Consider the following 17,589-nt stretch of genomic DNA (forward strand, 5'->3'; position numbering starts at 1 on the left):
TAGGTTATTACAAGATATTGAATATACTTCCCCCTGCTATGCAGTAGGTCCTTGTTGTATATCTACTTCATATATAGTAGTGTGTACCTGTTAATCCCAAACTCCTAATTTACTCATCCCCCCAACCCGCTTTCCCCTTTGGTAACCAGAAGTTCATTTTCTATCTCTGTGGGTAGAAAAGGCAAATTCTGACCATATTAGGTTCCTGTCAATATTCTTTGATAGTTGTACTTCGATAATAGGATAAAAGGTAGATCTCCTGGCACAGCTTACCAGAATCTTAACGATCAACTGATACCTACCAGTCAAGCTTCATCTTCTGTAATTCTCTGACTTGAACTTTTAGCTAAAACAATTCTGAAAAAAAATCTGCATTTCCACAAACCCACTAGGCTCTAATGTATATATCTTGGTAAATGTATCCTTTCTCCTGGAAGTTCTCTTTCCATTTGTCTGCTTAGAAAATTCTCTCTTTTTTTCCTTATAAATTTATTTATTTTAATTGGAGGCTAATTACTTTACAATATTGTATTGGTTTTGCCATACATCAACATCTCGTCCTTCATGTCTGAGCTCATGTGGCATCTTCTGTAGAAGCTTCCTTGTCTCCCCTATGCTTCCAGTGGACTTTGTATTTGCCTCCTTTATTGCACTTATTATATTGTGTTGTGATTACTGGCATGACTGTTTTATACTACACTGTAAAATCCAGGGTAGGAACCATGGCTTCTCTACTTTGTTCAATAATTAGTATAGTGCATGGTGTGTAGCAAAAGCTTAGTAAATGTTAGTTGAATGTATTAATGCATTGCAGGATTTCCTTAATAGCTGTTGGTAATGTTTACCTGGCTCATAGTTTAAGCTTGATTTCTTGGCCTTTTCCCCATTCAAATCAGCACGTGTCACCTATACATGCCACAAGAAAAATGAAAACAAAAAAAATCCTTAAAGGAGTTTTCAAAGAATCTGAACATCACCTATGTCTCACAGAAATTTAATATAGTGATTTTAGAAGTCTATTTATCATAAATATACATGTTTTATTTGGTTTCCATTACTTACATAATTCAAAGGCTTACAGAGTTCCTAGTATGCTAAAATTAATTAACTGAAGAGTGAACTGACCAGCATGGAAGGTAATCAGTTGAATAGCTTAAAAGAATATGTGTGGGTTTTAAAGAAAGTTAAGCACAGGGGGAATGCTGTGAGGGAGCTGGAAAGCAGAGAGCAGCTTTTCTGCATATGTGGGATGTGGCTCTGTCAGTTGGCCAAGAGCTCTACCTGCTTAGGTAATCATACAGGAAGAGAAATCCAACAGAGTAGACTTTGTTTTTTCCTAGGCCTGAGAACTGAACACAAGCCACCAGAAGTCCATTTCTTGACACTGATGGGATGGGTGAAATAAGCTGGAAAATAGTATTGGATTTTGTTGCGATAAAAGTGGTCATACTATTTCTCAAACCGAATTAGGTATTTGTGACAATTTGATTTACTCGTATTGTCCAATGTATTTTAAAGCCTTAAAAAACAGATGGTCTAAATTTGTGTATTGCTTATTTTTTGGGTAACATATGTATCGATAGTATTATGTTTGCCATCTATCAGTTCAGTTCAGTTCAGTCGCTCAGTCGTGTCCGACTCTTTGCGACCCCATGAATCGCAGCACGCCAGGCCTCCTTGTCCATCACCAACTCCCGGAGTTCACCCAGACTCACGTCCATCGAGTCAGTGATGCCGTCCAGCTATCTCATCCTCTGTCGTCCCCTTCTCCACCTGCCCCCAATCCCTCCCAGCATCAGAGTCTTTTCCAATGAGTCAACTCTTCGCATCAGGTGGCCAAAGTACTGGAGTTTCAGCTTTAGCATCATTCCTTCTAAAGAAATCCCAGGGCTGATCTCCTTCAGCATGGACTGGTTGGATCTCCTTGCAGTCCAAGGGACTCTCAAGAGTCTTCTCCAACACCACAGTTCAAAACCATCAATTCTTCGGCGCTCAGCCTTCTTCACAGTCCAACTCTCACATCCATACATGACCACAGGAAAAACCATAGCCTTGACTAGATGAACCTTTGTTGGCAAAGTAATGTCTCTGCTTTTGAATATGCTATCTAGGTTGGTCTTAACTTTCCTTCCAAGGAGTAAGCGTCTTTTAACTTCATGGCTGCAGTCACCATCTGCAGTGATTTTGGAGCCCCCAAAAATAAAGTCTGACACTGTTTCCACTGTTTCCCCATCTATTTCCCATGAAGTGATGGGACCGGATGCCATGATCTTCGTTTTCTGAATGTTGAGCTTTAAGTCAACTTTTTCACTCTCCACTTTCACTTTCATCAAGAGGCTTTTGAGTTCCTCTTCACTTTCTGCCATAAGGGTGGTGTCATCTGCATATCTGAGGTTATTGATATTTCTCCTGGCAATCTTGATTCCAGCTTGTGCTTCTTCCAGTCCAGCATTTCTCATGATGTCACTCAGAAAATACTTTTTTTCTGACTCTATAGTGAGGCATGGAGAAGGAAATGCCAACCCACTCCAGTATTCTTGCCTCGAGACTCCTGCATACAGAGGAGCCTGGTGGGCTGCTGTCCATAGGGTCGCATAGAGTCGGACACGACTGAAGCGACTTAGCATACATGCATAGTGAGGCAAGTGAAAAAAGTTATTAACTCCTGATGTGCAACTCGTATATTGTCTTAAGGTAGTTAAGATTCTTTCTTCAGATACTGAGAATACAGATTATGCATTTACCATAGGATATAGGAAAATGTGTTAACTTTTTAGAACAGGTGAGTCATTTAATACAGTGCTAACAGAGCCAAGGATGTGGGTTTGAGTCTGAAAGTGAATGACCAATTGGTGACCCACAGAGATGACAGATGCTGTGACCAGAGGCTGTACCCTAAATGTTTGTTGTCAATTTTTCCCACCATCGACTGAGTGATCACTGACCACAAAGGGGAGAGGGTGAGGCTGTATGTCTGTTTCTGTACAACCCATCAGCATGAGAAGAGAAATGATTCACGAAAGTCCAATATGTTGCTTCCTGTGTGAATGGGCTTGAAGCTTATCTTTTAAGAAGCCTACATACCTAAGAGCTAAGTGAGAACACTCACATTGTTTCTGGTAATTTCTATTAAGAATTGAGACAAGTATTCAAATTTTGGGTCTATTTAACACATTTAAAATCTCAGGCTCACCTGAGATTTTTCTTTTGTTAGCTTACTAGTTGTTACTGATATGTCCCTACACTTAGAGTATGGCAACGTTAACACAACAGATAGCCATAAGCATTGGAAGTCTGAAGTAACAGGATTCTTACTGTGGATTCGCATTTCCATTTTTTTTTAAATAAAATCTTACTATAAGATGGTTAATTTCAGGGAATAAGACTGTTCTGAATTGTCATTTAATGAATGAAATTGTGTTATGTCAGTCTTGATCCTCATTCTATACTTCATTGTTTCTGTGTGTATCTGGGACAAAAGAAAAGTTACTTGCCTGTTGTTTTGAAGTATCCTGTAGACAGTATCTACAGATACTTGGTGTTTTCGCAGAAACACCTAGACTCTGAAGTGTAGTAATTTCTAGGGGAAAAAAAGAGGTAACTTTAAATATGAAAAAAATCATATAGTTCTCCTTGCTGGGCTGCCATAAAGTCTAAAATTACCATAATCAAGAATGTATTTATCTATGGACATTAAGGCAGTATCTCTGAGTATAAGAACCCTTTTTGTGAAATCCCCTGCTTACCAGCTTCCAGGGGCCCACTGCTGCCATTAGGGACAAGCCTCAACTCCCTGGCTCTAAGTTACTTGGCCAGCTAAACTTCTCACCACTCCCCTGCCCTAGAACAAACTGTTCTGCACTTCATTCAGTAAGCAAAGGGAAACCACAGAGGACTTTTGGGTAGAGGAATTATATGTTCAAAGCTGTATTTCAGGAAGGTTACGTTCACAGCAAAATGTAGGACAGATCAACAAGAAAAAGAAATTGGAGACTAATTATTACAGTGCTTAATGGCACAGGAAGCATGCATGGAAAGGAAGGGAGTTATGAGAGGATTTAAGGAGGCAGACTGGACTGGAGCAAACAGCAAAGAGTCAAAAATGACTCAGGTTTTGTGCCTGAATAAAGTTAGGAGGAACAGAGCGCTGGTTTGGGGATGAATCTGGTTTTGCACATGTTGGATCTGAGGTACTCATGGGCCGCCCAGGTGAAGATGTCCCAGCGCTGCTAGTAAGTGTGGAGGTTACGCGTGGGAATCTTTTATGGAGACAAACAGAGACTTAGCTAATCTCTAGTCCAGCCCTGGGAGATGGGAAACAGGATGGATTTTTATGTCTGGGGAGAAAAGATGGTAAAAGAGACCTTCCTGGGGAGAATTCTCTTCACTGGGACTCTCTAATGGCTGCATTGTCAGGAACTTACAGAGGCAGTCACAGCAGAGACTCTAACTTCCTCACACCTTGTCGATTCCAGAAGGCCTATTCTCCCAGCAATCACTTAAAAATGTGATGCTTCTATTTACAACCATGAATAATTCTTCTATCTTCCTTTATCAAATTAATCATGGATTGTATAATCAGAGAAAAAAGCATAACTTGGAAGACTATATGACAAAATGAATTATTTAACCAAAAGATATCAGAGCAATTATAAATACTGTTCATTTTCTTACCTCCATCATTTGAAGGATATGACATCCTAATGGTTTCTCTATCTTTCTGTATGGTTTAACATTCAAGAAAAAAATTAATTAGTAATTATTCTTCTAAAAGACCCTTCTGCTGATTCTAAAGCAATCAGAATAATACAGTATCTCGTCTCCCCTTCCCCTCATCTCTACCTCTCTACTAGGTGCTGGTCTCAATGCTAATACATATTATTAACCTCTCACTGGATATCTTTTACAGGTACCTCACTTTAACTAGTTTAAAATGAAGCTTATATTGTACCCAGGTACACGATCTTTTCCTGTCTTTTCAAACTTGCTACTTGTCTGTCTTCCACATTTTGGTTATAGGTATAATAATCCTATAACCAATAATAATAATCCAGCGCTCCATTCCAGAAAGCATAGACTTGTTCTGTTTATTTCAGATAAGGCTAGTTTAATCCAGTCTAATGTTTATTGAGTACACTGCCTGGAACTAAGATACATAATTCCTGACCTCAAGAAGCTTATCACCCAGTAGAAAAGACAGACAAATATGATGGAGGATAATGAGTTCTGAGATAGAAGTAGGCCTCAGCACTATGAGAGCATACAGGACCTGCACACAAAAGTTAAATCATCACCATCGTTGTCATCTCCTTTTCTCTGGGTCCACACATCTGTTGAGTCACCAAATCCTGACATACTCTGACTCTGAAATATCTTAAATCTGTGGCCTCTGGTCACCCTCATTGTCACAGCCTTAGTTCAGGCCTTTATCATTTTTATCTGGACTATCCCAGTAGACTCAAAACGATCTTGCCTCTAATCTCCTCTATGTAGCTATCTCACACTGCAACTAGAGTATCTTTTAAAACCCAAATCATTTTTATCTCACGTCCTACTAAAAAACCAGCAATGGTTTTCTACTACTGAGAAAATAAATTCATACTTCAGCAAGAGATACAAAGTTCTGGCTTCAACCTACCATTTCAGTCTCTTCTGTTCCACTGCTCTGGTTTTGCTGGCTTGAGTTTTCATGCTTTCACTTAATACTGTAAGCCTGTCTGCAATACTGCCTCACTACATCCTCACATCTATTCATCTGAAAACTTCCCACTCATGTTTCAAGACCTAATTCAATGAAAGTGAAGTCGCTCAGTCGTGTCCGACTCTTTGCAATCCCATGGACTGTAGTCTACCAGGCTCCTCTGTCCATGGGATTTTCCAGGCAAGAGTACTGGAGTGGGGTGCCATTGCCTTCTCCAGGGGATCTTCCTGACCCGGGGATTGAACCCAGGTCTCCTGCATTGCAGGCAGACATCTGCTTTACCCTCTGAGCCACCAGGGAATACTACAATTCAATGAAGCCCTCCTTTTATAAAGCTTTTTTAGATTTCTCTAGGCAGGGCTATTTCTCCACACTTTCTGTGCTTCATATTTTATACAAAGCAAAAGTCTCCTCGCATTTGACTGTAAGGACTTTTGTTTGTGTGTCTGATCCCTGGACAGTGCATCGCCAAGAGCAGGGATGTCTTTTCTATCTTTGTATCCTATGTCACCTACTTCCCCCCTTTCCCCTTCCTCTACCTTTCCCTACTTTCTACTAGGACCTGACCCACAGCAGGTTGTCAATAAACATTAGCTAGCGTCATCATCATCATCAAATATTTGTCAGTTTCTGCTCAACTACCTGGTACATTTAGCATGAAGCTGACTCAGAACCTTCTCTACCAGGAAGACGGTTCAGATCTGTGTAGAACTCCATTATTTCTAACCAATCAGTACCATGCCCAGTGAATGGGGATATTCCCTAGAAAGAAAAATTAACCAGATAAATGAGTGGCCAATACAAAGCACCTGAGACATAAAGCTTTCTACCTTTTGTTCTGCTGTGTTACTCTGTACATCATGTGGAGAATGCAACAAGGTTGATCTTCTTCCGGGAGTCTTTACAGAACTATACAAATGCTGGGATGGTCCTATAGGCAAATGAAAGAGAAATCATTTAATTTTTAAATTTGATTGAACTGTAACTGAAGTACAATAAACTGAACATATTTAAAATGTACCATTTGGCTTTGGCATATATATATATGTATATATATAAACCCTTGAAACCATCACCACAATCAAGGTAAACATTTACATCATCCCCAAAAGTTTCCTTGTGCCCCCTTATAGTTCATCCCTCTCTCCTCTCCTATCTCCCAGGCAATCACTGATCTGCTTTACTATAAATTAGTTTGCATTCTCTACAGTTTGCTATAAATGGAATCAAACAGGGGTTGTACCACCCTTTTTTTTGTTGGGGGAGGCTGGTGATCTGGCTTCCTTCGTTCAGCATATTTTGATATTCATCAATATTGTTGCCTGTAATAATACTTTATTCCTTTTTATTTCTGAGTAGTATCCCATGGTATGGATACACTAGTTTACCCATTTGCCTGCTGAAGGGCATTTAGGTTGTTTCCACTCTGACTATAATGCTGCTATGGACATTGATGTTGTCTTTATCTGAACATATATTTTCATATCTTGTGGGCACCTACCTAGGAGTGAAATGACTGAATCACATGGCAGATGTAGTTTAACTTGAGCTGCCAAAATTTTTTCCACAGTGGTTGTACCATTTTACATTCCCACCTGCAATGTCAGACAGTTCTAGCTGCTTCAAGTCCTTGCAAATACTTGGTATGGTCAGTTACTTCAATTCTACTAGACATTCTACTGGGTGTGTAGTGGTATCTCATTGTGGTTTGATTTCTATTTCCCTAAGGAATAAAGATATTAAACAGTGTTTTGTGTGCTTATTTGCCATCTGTGTATCTTCAGTAAAATGTTTGCTCATGCCTTTTGCCCAAGTTTATTACGTTGTCACATTACATGTACTACGTTTTTCTATATTTTACACTTTTTTTTACAGTGATCATGCCTTCTAGATGTAGGTCTGGAGACCACCTTTTGTTGTACTCACTTTTGGGGCTTGAGAAATGAGAAACAGCCATTATGCAACAGGGCTATTTTTTAAATTTTATATTACTTTTTCATTTCTGACTAAGTATAAGATCGCTACCCTCGTCTTTCATAGGCTTTCACTTACCTGGGGGTGGAGCTAGGGAAGGAAGGGGAGGTTAGAATTTTTAACAGGACAAATGCCACGATGAACACCCAGGTAATAATATTCAATATCTGTCATCCCCCAAAATGATGACACAACCAAGACATTATGCCTTGCAAGCCATGCAGTTGTCTCAAGAATTTCCTTAAATTTTATCTTCCTTTTTGTGTAGAAACATCCTAGAATACTTAGTTGAGAAAATTCTTCATAGTGTCCTGGAGATACCCTTAGCTTACCAAATAAGGGTTATCTGGGCTCAGGAAGAAAAAGGATATGACTTTAGGAAAGTTAGAGGGAAAATGTCCACTCCTTTAGCAGCTCAGAGATGGTGGGAAAATGGGAAGGTGGTGAGAGTGACTGGGGACCAAAGACATCAGACAGGGCTTCACATTTTGCTTACGCTGGGCCTTGGTGCTTCAGATAACTGAGGCTAACAGAGAGAAAAGAAGAACTATTGCTCAGCTCTCTGTTTAAGACTCTAGAAAGAGATTTCCTTGGCTACCCCTACTTTGACTCTTCCTCCTCACTGGGGTCATGGACCCCAAACTTTGTAATACAGTGTGGTCAGGCAGAGCAAGGCTCTCGCCAAGGTTTTGCTTTCTTTTTCTTTCAGTTTTAAAACAGTTCAGCTTTACTGACATATATAATCAGTTCAGTTCAGTCGCTCAGTCATGTCCGACTCTTTGCGACCCCATGAATCGCAGCACGCCAGGCCTCCCTGTCCATCACCAACTCCCGGAGTTCACTCAGACTCACGTCCATTGAGTCAGTGATGCCATCCAGCCATCTCATCCTCTGTCGTACCCTTCTCCTCCTGCCCCCAATCCCTCCCACCATAAGAGTCTTTTCCAAAGAGTCAACTCTTCACATGAGGTGGCCAAAGTACTGGAGTTTCAGCTTCAGCATCATTCCCTCCAAAGAAATCCCACAGCTGATCTCCTTCAGCATGGACTGGTTGGATCTCCTTGCAGTCCAAGGGACTCTCAAGAGTCTTCTCCAACACCACAGTTCAAAAGCATCAATTCTTCGGTGCTCAGCCTTCTTCACAGTCCAACTCTCACATCCATACATGACCACTGGAAAAACCATAGCCTTGACTAGACGGACCTTTGTTGGCAAAGTATTATCTCTGGCTTTTGAATATGCTATCTAGGTTGGTCATAACTTTTCTTCCAAGGAGTAAGCGTCTTTTAATTTCATGGCTGCAGTCACCATCTGCAGTGATTTTGGAGCCCAGAAAAATAAAGTCTGACACTGTTTCCCCATCTATTTCCCATGAAGTGATGGGACCAGATGCCATGATCTTCGTTTTCTGAATGTTGAACTTTAAGCCAACTTTTTCACTCTCCTCTTTCACTTTCATCAAGAGGCTTTTTAGTTCCTCTTCACTTTCTGCCATAAGGGTGGTGTCATCTGCATATCTGAGGTTGTTGGTATTTCTCCCAGCAATCTTGATTCCAGTTTGTGCTTCTTCCAGCCCAGCATTTCTCATGATGTACTCTGCATATAAGTTAAATAAGCAGGGTGACAATATACAGCCTTGACGAACCAGTCTGTTGTTCCATGTCCAGTTCTAACTGTTGCTTCCTGACCTGCATATAGGTTTCTCAAGAGGCAGCTCAGGTGGTCTGGTATTCCCATCTCTTTCAGAATTTTCCACAGTTTATTGTGATCCACACAGTCAAAGGCTTTGGCATAGTCAATAAAGCAGAAATAGATGTTTTTCTGGAACTCTCTTCCTTTTTTGATGGTCCAGCGGATGTTGTCAGTTTGATCTCTGGTTCCTCTGCCTTTTCTAAATCCAGCTTGAACACCTGGAAGTTCACAGTTCACGTATTGCTGAAGCCTGGCTTGGAGAATTTTGAGCATTACTTTACTAGCCTGTGAGATGAGTGCAGTTGTCCGGTAGTTTGAGCATTCTTTGGCATTGCCTTTCTTTAGGACTTATATAATAGACACATAAAATTGTAAGATAGCTAAAGTGTACATTGTGGTGATTTGATAAATATGTGTACTGTGAAAGGATTTCTCCCCCCTTCCATTTAGTTAATTAACATCCATCACCTCACATATTTATCATGTTGTTCTTAGCAGATTTCAATTATACAATACTTTTTTTTCAACTATAGTCACCATGTTATACATCAGATCCTCAGACCTTATTCATCTTACAGCTGAAAATGTGTACCGTTTGATCAACCTCTCCCTATTTCCCCTTGAGGTTTTGCTTTCTTAAGCCACTCTTGATTCCCATGTGGTATACACATGGCCCAGGAAGGGCTGAGGGTCTAGCTGGGAAGCTCGTCAAGGGGAGTCACTGGGCTGGGGGTAAGAGGGCCCCTCCCAGAGTGTCATGGAGCAGGCAGTCAGGACTCAGGTGGAGTGGGAAACGCAGAGGGTTCTACTAAGCCCAGCGAGACCAGACCATGAGTCATTGCAGTGATGGCCAATTCAACTGTGAATGATGACAGGCCAAGCACTATCTCAGTGGAGATAAGGGCATGTCTCTGAAGACCAGAGGAGGCAGAGGACAGTCATCCAAGCAGCCTTACTTTATTCTGCCTCCATGGGGCTATGGAAGCCAGTGTTCTCCAAAAGTCAATGTGCGTGTCATGCACTGGGGTCTTATGAAAATGCAGGTTCTGATTCAGTAGTGGGGCAGTGCCTGAGACTGCGCTTTTATAGTAAGTGCCTCAGTGGCCCATACTGCTGACACTTAGAGGAGTAAGAACATAAGCCACACCTCTTGCCCCAGACAACACCTTTGGGAAAGAAGCACAAATGACTATTTTAGTATTTCTAATTATTTCAATTACTTTTTTGTCCTTGGTGTGACTTCTGGCGACCGGCAGTGACACTCATTTTCTTGATCCTTGGATAAGAAGCTTAAAATTAAAAAAAAAAATTAATAGTGGTGATGACAAAGTTATTCAAGATAGATTCTATTTATCCTTTTATGCCCACTAGGGGGAGAATCATATCCTAATCTGTATATGGGGAGAAACTGGAGAGGGGACGTAGTAGGTCTCAGTGGGAGGCAAATTTGTACCCCAGAGGACAATGGAATTGGGACATGTCTGGAGACATTTTTGGTTGTTACAAACCAGGGAGAGGGATTTCTCCTGGCATCTAGGGGATAGGGGCCACGTAGGATGCTACACATACTACAATGCACGGATGGTCCCCATAATAAGCAATTATCCAGTGCAACATGCCAAGTGGCAGGGTTAAGAAACCTTAGGATAGATGTGATGGGGAGGGAGGACAATCACTTTTATAATATTATCTTGTATAGTTAAAGCTCTCCTGGGCAGGGGGTAGAACTGTCTTCTGGCAAAAGGGAAAAAACTCCATCCCTCTGTCCTGCTCAAGAAGAGCATGGCTTTTTCTTTGTGTGGGGATGCAGACCAGCATAATACCTGTGCTAGAGACCCTGGAGGCCATGTGCTGGAGACCCCACAGTGGCCATGACAATTCTTGGTTGTGCCTCAAAAATCTGGCTGAGGCAACCATACATATATACACCTGATTTGTGAAAAAGCTGACTGCCGTTCCTGTTTCTAATCATTTAGAAACAGACAAAAGGATTCTAAACTATATGTGTGCTAACTGGGTTTTCATTAGAGTTATGTGTATTCCTTGGTGTTGACGTGGTAGAACATGATGTCTTTGTTACAGTGATAAGTCAATTTCATATGTGAAATAGACATCTTCATTCTCCTGTCACCTCTGTAATCCTGTGAACATCAAGTTCTTTTACGTTTTCTTTTTCAAAAAGCATTTGAGGTGGGCACTGTTTAAGATGCCTACCTGAAACTTTCCTCCTACTGGAAGGGGAAGTTAACAGTTGAAGATGGAGGGAGAAAGCTGGCTGCTAAAGTGATGTACTGTCACAGAGGCAGAAGGTTACACCCTCATCTCACTGAACTGAACTGTGAGCTTTAGTTACTCACTCTTCCTTCACAAACTTTTCATTCCTTCCTCCCTCTCACATTGTGTTTACTGACTGGTCCTTTTTAAAAGTTCTCTTGAACCCATGCTCTTGCTCATTTCTTAAAAAGTGAAGTCTTTTCTGCTTCCCTTTAAAACTTCTTTTTATCTGGTTCTTTTCCCTTCTTTCTCTTTTGTCCCCCCTCACACATCTTGTCTCCTGTCCTCTCTTTTCTTCCTTTTTATTATTTAGCGATCCACTTTTTTAAAGTTTTTCATTCCTTCTCTTTCCAACTCTCTACCTTTCGTGTATTGACTTTTCACTGGTTTCTCCTTTTCCACATCAGTTCTATGTGTGTATGTATGTATGCAGGGATGTATGTATGTATGTTTCTACCTATCATCCATGTACCTATCTGCGGTACCTACCTATCCCTCTACCTACCTAGCCATCTATCCATCTATCTTGTCTTCTTTTTTAAAAAACTGACTTCTACTTTTTAAACCCATCTCCCTCCATCACACACAATTGTACTTGGCTTTATTGGTTCTCCCCCTCATTCTCACATTGTCTTTTTCTGCTTTTTCTCACTTTCCCCTACTGACTCATCACTTATAAACCTCTTTTCTTTCTTCATTATTTCTTACTTCTGTTCCAGCATCCTTTCTTCCTATCTTTCTTCCTTCCTTCTTTATCTTTGCCCTTCCCACCCTCCTGTCTTCCTTCCTCCCATCCTCCTTTTACTCTCTTTCTGCTGGCTCCCCTTTTATTTTTTCCTATCTGCTCTAACTCTCTCATTCTCTTTTTCATGCATTCCTTCTTACTGGCTTCCACTTTTAAAATTATATACCTACCTACCTACTTACCTATCATCTGTACAACTGCCTACCTACCTATTCAGCTCTCAACCATTTATCTTTGTCTTTATTTTTGTCTTTGCTTTCCTGACTCCTACTTTTACAATCTGTCCCCCGCCACACAACTGTTTTAGGTTTTTTGTAGGAAAATGGTTCCTATATTTTCACTCTTACATTCTCTTCCCTTCTTTAGCTGTCTTCCCTACTGACTCATCCTTTATTTTTAAATCTTTATTTATTTTTGGTTGCGCTGGGTCTTTGTTTCTGCTTGCAGGCTTTCTCTAGCTGCAGCAAACAGGGCCTACTCTCTAGTTGCGGTGGGCAGGCTTCTCATTGCAGAGCCAGACTCTAGGGCATGAGAGCTTCAATAATTGCAGCTCACAGGCTCTAGAGTGTGGGCTCAGTAGTTGTGGCACATGAGCTTGGTTGCTCCACGGCATGTGGGATCTTCCCGGACCAGGGATCGAACCTGTGTCCCCTGTACTGGCAGGTGGATTCTTATCCACTGAGCCACCACGCAAGTTCCACCCTTTGTAAACTTATTGCCTGCCTGCCTTCCTCCTTCCCTCCCTATCTCCCCTACTTCCTGTCTTCCTGACCTCCTCCTTCCTTTCCTTCCTTCTCCTTTACTTCCTTCCCCCTCTCTTCCTCTTATATGCATTTTTTGGGGTTTCCTCTTTTAAACCTGTTTCTCTTCATATTGACTTTTAAGAACTAGATCTTCCACATAAAAATCCTGTCTACTTACCCATCTGTCCATCAACCTACCAAACTACCTAGCTGTTCTCCATTCATCTTTATTTGTTTTTAACTGAGTTCCTCTTTTTTAGAGCTTTCTCTCCTCACTCCCTACAGCCTCCCTTTCTTCTTCCCTCCCTCCTGCCTCCTCTCACTTTCTCCTCTTTGTCCGTCTTCTCCTCACTCCATTCCTTCCGTGGCCTCTGTCTCTCTTCTTTCCCCGCCTGCATGCATGTCTTCCCCCTCCCCTCCCTCGCTTCCTCCCTTCCGCCATCCCTTCCTCCCCTCTTACTGTGCACTGCCCCTTCGCCCTTCCCTCATGTCTTTCTTCCTTGCCCCTGCCTCCTCCTTTCCTTTCTCCATCCATCCATCCACCCACGCTCGCTCTCTCATCCTCTTTCATTTGCTTCTCTCTCCTTCTGTCCATTCCTGTCTCCTTCCTCTTCCCCCCCCTTTCTCTCTCATTTCCTTCTTTCTTCCCTTCCTCCTTCCTTCCATTCCTATTTTGCTTTGTTTATATTACTCCTTTTGCAAAACATTTTCTTTGTTTCCTTCTCCCTTTCTTTATACATTTTGCTATTATCTTTACTACTGCTTTCTCCTTTAAAAATCTGTTCTTTCTACCTATCTACCTACCTAGCTGGCTGGCTCTATATCCAGCTGTCAATCACTCTTAAATTGACTCCTACTTTTAAAACTTTTTGGCCCGTGAGACATTCTTCCTTTCTTTCTGTCTCTGACTCTCGTTTTTTCTTTCCTTTCTGTCTCCCATTCTCGTATTTTTCTCTATTTTACATTTTCTTATAATTTTATTCCATTTGAAACCTCTCCTCTTTTTGCTTTCATATGTCTTCCTTTCTTCCTTCGTTCTTTCCTTCTGTTATTCAATTTCTGTTCATCATTTTTTTGTTCCCTTTCTGTATTTCTTTCTTCTCTGTTAGCCTCCCTGCCTTCCTGTTTCCCTTTCCTACTTTACCCTACCCTATCCTGTCCTGTCCATCTTCCCTTTTTCTTTTATTCTCTGTGTACTGGCCCCTTTGAAAAATATTTTTTACCTTCTTTCCCTTTCTCTTTTTCTATCTTTTATGTACTGACTTTCATTTATTTATTTTTTAATATAAATTTATTTAGTTTAATTGGAGGCTAATTACTTAACAGTATTGTATTGGTTTTGCCATACATCAACATGAATCTGCCACGGGTGTACACGTGTTCCCCATCCTGAACCCCCCTCCCACCTCCCTCCCAGTACCATCCCTCTGGGTCATCCCAGTGCACCAGCCCCAAGCATCCTGTATCATGCATCAAACCTGGACTGGCAATTCATCTCACATATGATATTATACATGTTTCAATGCCATTCTCCCAAATCATCCCACCCTCGCCCTCTCCCACAGAGTCCAAAAGACTGTTCTATACATCTGTGTCTCTTTTGTTGTCTCGCATACAGGGTTATTGTTACCATCTTTCTGAATTCCATATATATGCATTAGTATACTATATTGGTGTTTTTCTTTCTGGCCTACTTTACTCTGTATAATAGGCTCCAGTTTCATCCACCTCATTAGAATTGATTCAAATGTATTCTTTTTAATGGCTGAGTAATACTCCATTGTGTATATGTATGTATTGACTTCTTACTGACTTTTAGAAACTCGGTTCTCTTTTTAAAAATAAGACCTACCTATCCATCCAACCATCAATCATCTATCACTCACCTATCTATGGTTCTATCTATTTATATTTTATATACTTTCCTACTTATCAACCTACTCTCCTGTCAATTCATCCATGAATCTTATATCACTGAAATATTTTAACTGGCTTCTTTTTAGATTTCTTTCCCCACTGTCCACAACTGTGCTTAATTTTCTTATTAATGCATCCTTTTCAAGCCCTTCACACTGTTTCATTTCTTTTATATTTTACACTTTCTACAGGCTCATCATTTTAAACTTCTCTTTCCTCCCACTTCCTCCTTTCGGTCTTGCCTCTTCTTTTTGTCCTTCTTTAAAAGCTTCTTTCTGTCCCTTCTAGCTCTGCGTCATTCATTGTCCTTTTCTCTTGGTCTTTCCTCCTCTATTTTTATCTCTCCCTTCTGTCATCCCTTTTCTCTCCTCTTTCCTTCTTCCATTCCTTCCCTACTTCCCTCTTTCCACTCTTCTTCCATTCTTTTCGCATTGTCTCCTATTTTTAGGAGATTTTAATCTTATTTTTAAAGATTTTTCTTTTCATCACTATTTCTTTTTAGTGTGAGATTAATTTTATTATCATTATTAAAATATTTGTGTATTTGGTTAGGCCCCCTGCGTTGGCAGTGCAGTGTCTTAGCCATTGGACCACCAAGGAATCCCTCTTCTTCCTTCTTAAGCTTTTATACTGGCTTCTTTTTAAACTTCTCTTTCTCCCCACCCCCCGCCCCCCATTCCTCTCGCCTTTCTTTACACTGTCTTAACTGGATTGTCCTTTTAAAGTTCTACCTACCTAGAGGGATGGAACCCAGGCGCCCTGCATTGGGAGCTCAGAGTCTTAGCCACTGGACCACTAGGGAAGCCCCTCCTCTCTCTTTCCTTCCTGTCCCTCCTCCCTTTCCTCGTGTCTTATTCCTTCCTCCTACCTCCTTTCATCATCCACCCTACCACCCTTCTCCCCTCTTGTCTTCCTTCATTTGTAGTCCCTCCTTCTTCTTTCCTTCCCCCCCCCACTCCCTTCTTCTATTACTACTCCTAAAACTTTTTTCTTTCCTTCCCTCTCTCTTTCTTTATACAGTCTTCTCCTTACAACTGCCTTCTCCTGTAAAAACTTTTTTCTACCTAAATTTCCTACCTATCTAGCTGGCTATCCACATAGGTATCAATCATTTAGCTTTATGTTACGTTTATTGTCTTCTACTTTTAACTATTTGCACATCACACGGTTGTACTTGGTTTTCCTACTTATCCTCCATCACACTCTCACATTCCTTCTCCTTCTGTATGCCATTCTCTTCCTTGACTCATCCTTTATAAAATTCGATTCTTCCTTTCTTCTTTTACTGTCTTCTTTGAAAAAAACTTTTTCTTCTCTCATTTTCTGTATTCTTTGTCCTGTCTTACTACTACTGGTTTCTCCTTTATGAATATCTATTATCAACCTGTCATCTGATTGTCATCAACCAATGTCTCATTATTTTATCATTTTAAACTGATTTCTTTCAGATCTCTCTCTCTCCATGCCTTCAATTATACTTAATTTTATCAACATCTCTTTTTAATCTCCTCAGAGTCTCTCACTCACATTTTGTTTTTTATTTCATATTTTTTCCTAGCCTCATCCCTTTTAAAAAATTTTTATGTATTGGAGTAGGGTTGATTTACAATGTGTTAGTGTTAAGCGTACAGCAAAGTGAATCAGTTATATATACATATATCCACTCTTTTTTTGTGTGTGATATTTGAACAAAGCCTATATTTAATAACTGTATCACATGTTAATTTTCTGGGGTTTTTTTCTTTAACAACATAGTATTTCTTTACATTCTCAGAATTGAACTAGAAGTTTCAAGCCTCATTCAAACTTTTAAAAAGTCACTAAGGTTATAAACTTTCTAGACTTTAAGCAGGAATAACAGACGCAAAATACATGGAACTATATCAGACTTCTGAGTGAATGTATAAATTAGAAATCTAGCATTCTATTCATACTGAGTCAAACAAGTGGAATGCCATAAATGTGATAAATTTTTTAGCTGGGCAAAAATTCATAAGCTTTCTAAAATATATATATATATATATATTATCCATACTATTTCTCTATCTATCTATATATATATGTATACAAAAGTTTTTCTACTACACTTGATAAAGCCTTGAGAAAGAACGTCAAAAAATAAAAAAGAGAAATTGGAAAACATAAACCTAATGACATGGGAGCACTAAACATGAAATAGAAAAAGTGAAACAAATTAGATAAAAGTAAAAAATCATCATATACTCCAGTTGCTTTTAAATATAGCTGCTCATCAGAAACACATCTGGAGCTCTGGAGAAAAAAAGCAATACCTGGGCATTTGTATTTTTCAAAAAATTCCAAGGTAATTCTGATATGCATCTGGATTTTAAAAAGTGATTACAGGTTTTTCTATTAAATAGTAGTTTTAGTGATGTAGAACTTTATTATTTTCCATTGACCAATCATGATACAATGGTATTAAGTGAATAAGTTAGGTAACCAAGAAGCACAAGCTAGAATCAAGATTGCCGGGAGAATATCAATAACCTCTGATACGCTGATGACACCACCCTTATGGCAGA

At 40.1% G+C, this 17,589-nt stretch overlaps 1 protein-coding gene across 4 annotated transcripts in view; it reads right to left on the reverse strand.

Moving 5' to 3' along the window:
• LOC113887075 (fibrous sheath-interacting protein 2-like) overlaps nucleotides 1-17,589 on the reverse strand; it is a 69,916-nt gene that overhangs the window by 31,868 nt on the left and 20,459 nt on the right. For all 4 annotated transcript variants that reach the window (XM_027533907.1, XM_027533908.1, XM_027533906.1 and 1 more), the window contains 5 exons: nucleotides 10,588-10,656; nucleotides 6,532-6,632; nucleotides 4,675-4,720; nucleotides 3,495-3,580; nucleotides 846-906 (listed from right to left, as the gene is read on the reverse strand). In XM_027533907.1, the coding sequence (XP_027389708.1) occupies nucleotides 846-906; nucleotides 3,495-3,580; nucleotides 4,675-4,720; nucleotides 6,532-6,632; nucleotides 10,588-10,656 (363 nt within the window). The remainder of the gene's footprint in view (nucleotides 1-845; nucleotides 907-3,494; nucleotides 3,581-4,674; nucleotides 4,721-6,531; nucleotides 6,633-10,587; nucleotides 10,657-17,589) is intronic.

Source organism: Bos indicus x Bos taurus, chromosome X, assembly GCF_003369695.1.
Source record: "Bos indicus x Bos taurus breed Angus x Brahman F1 hybrid chromosome X, Bos_hybrid_MaternalHap_v2.0, whole genome shotgun sequence".
Lineage (NCBI taxonomy): Eukaryota > Metazoa > Chordata > Mammalia > Artiodactyla > Bovidae > Bos > Bos indicus x Bos taurus.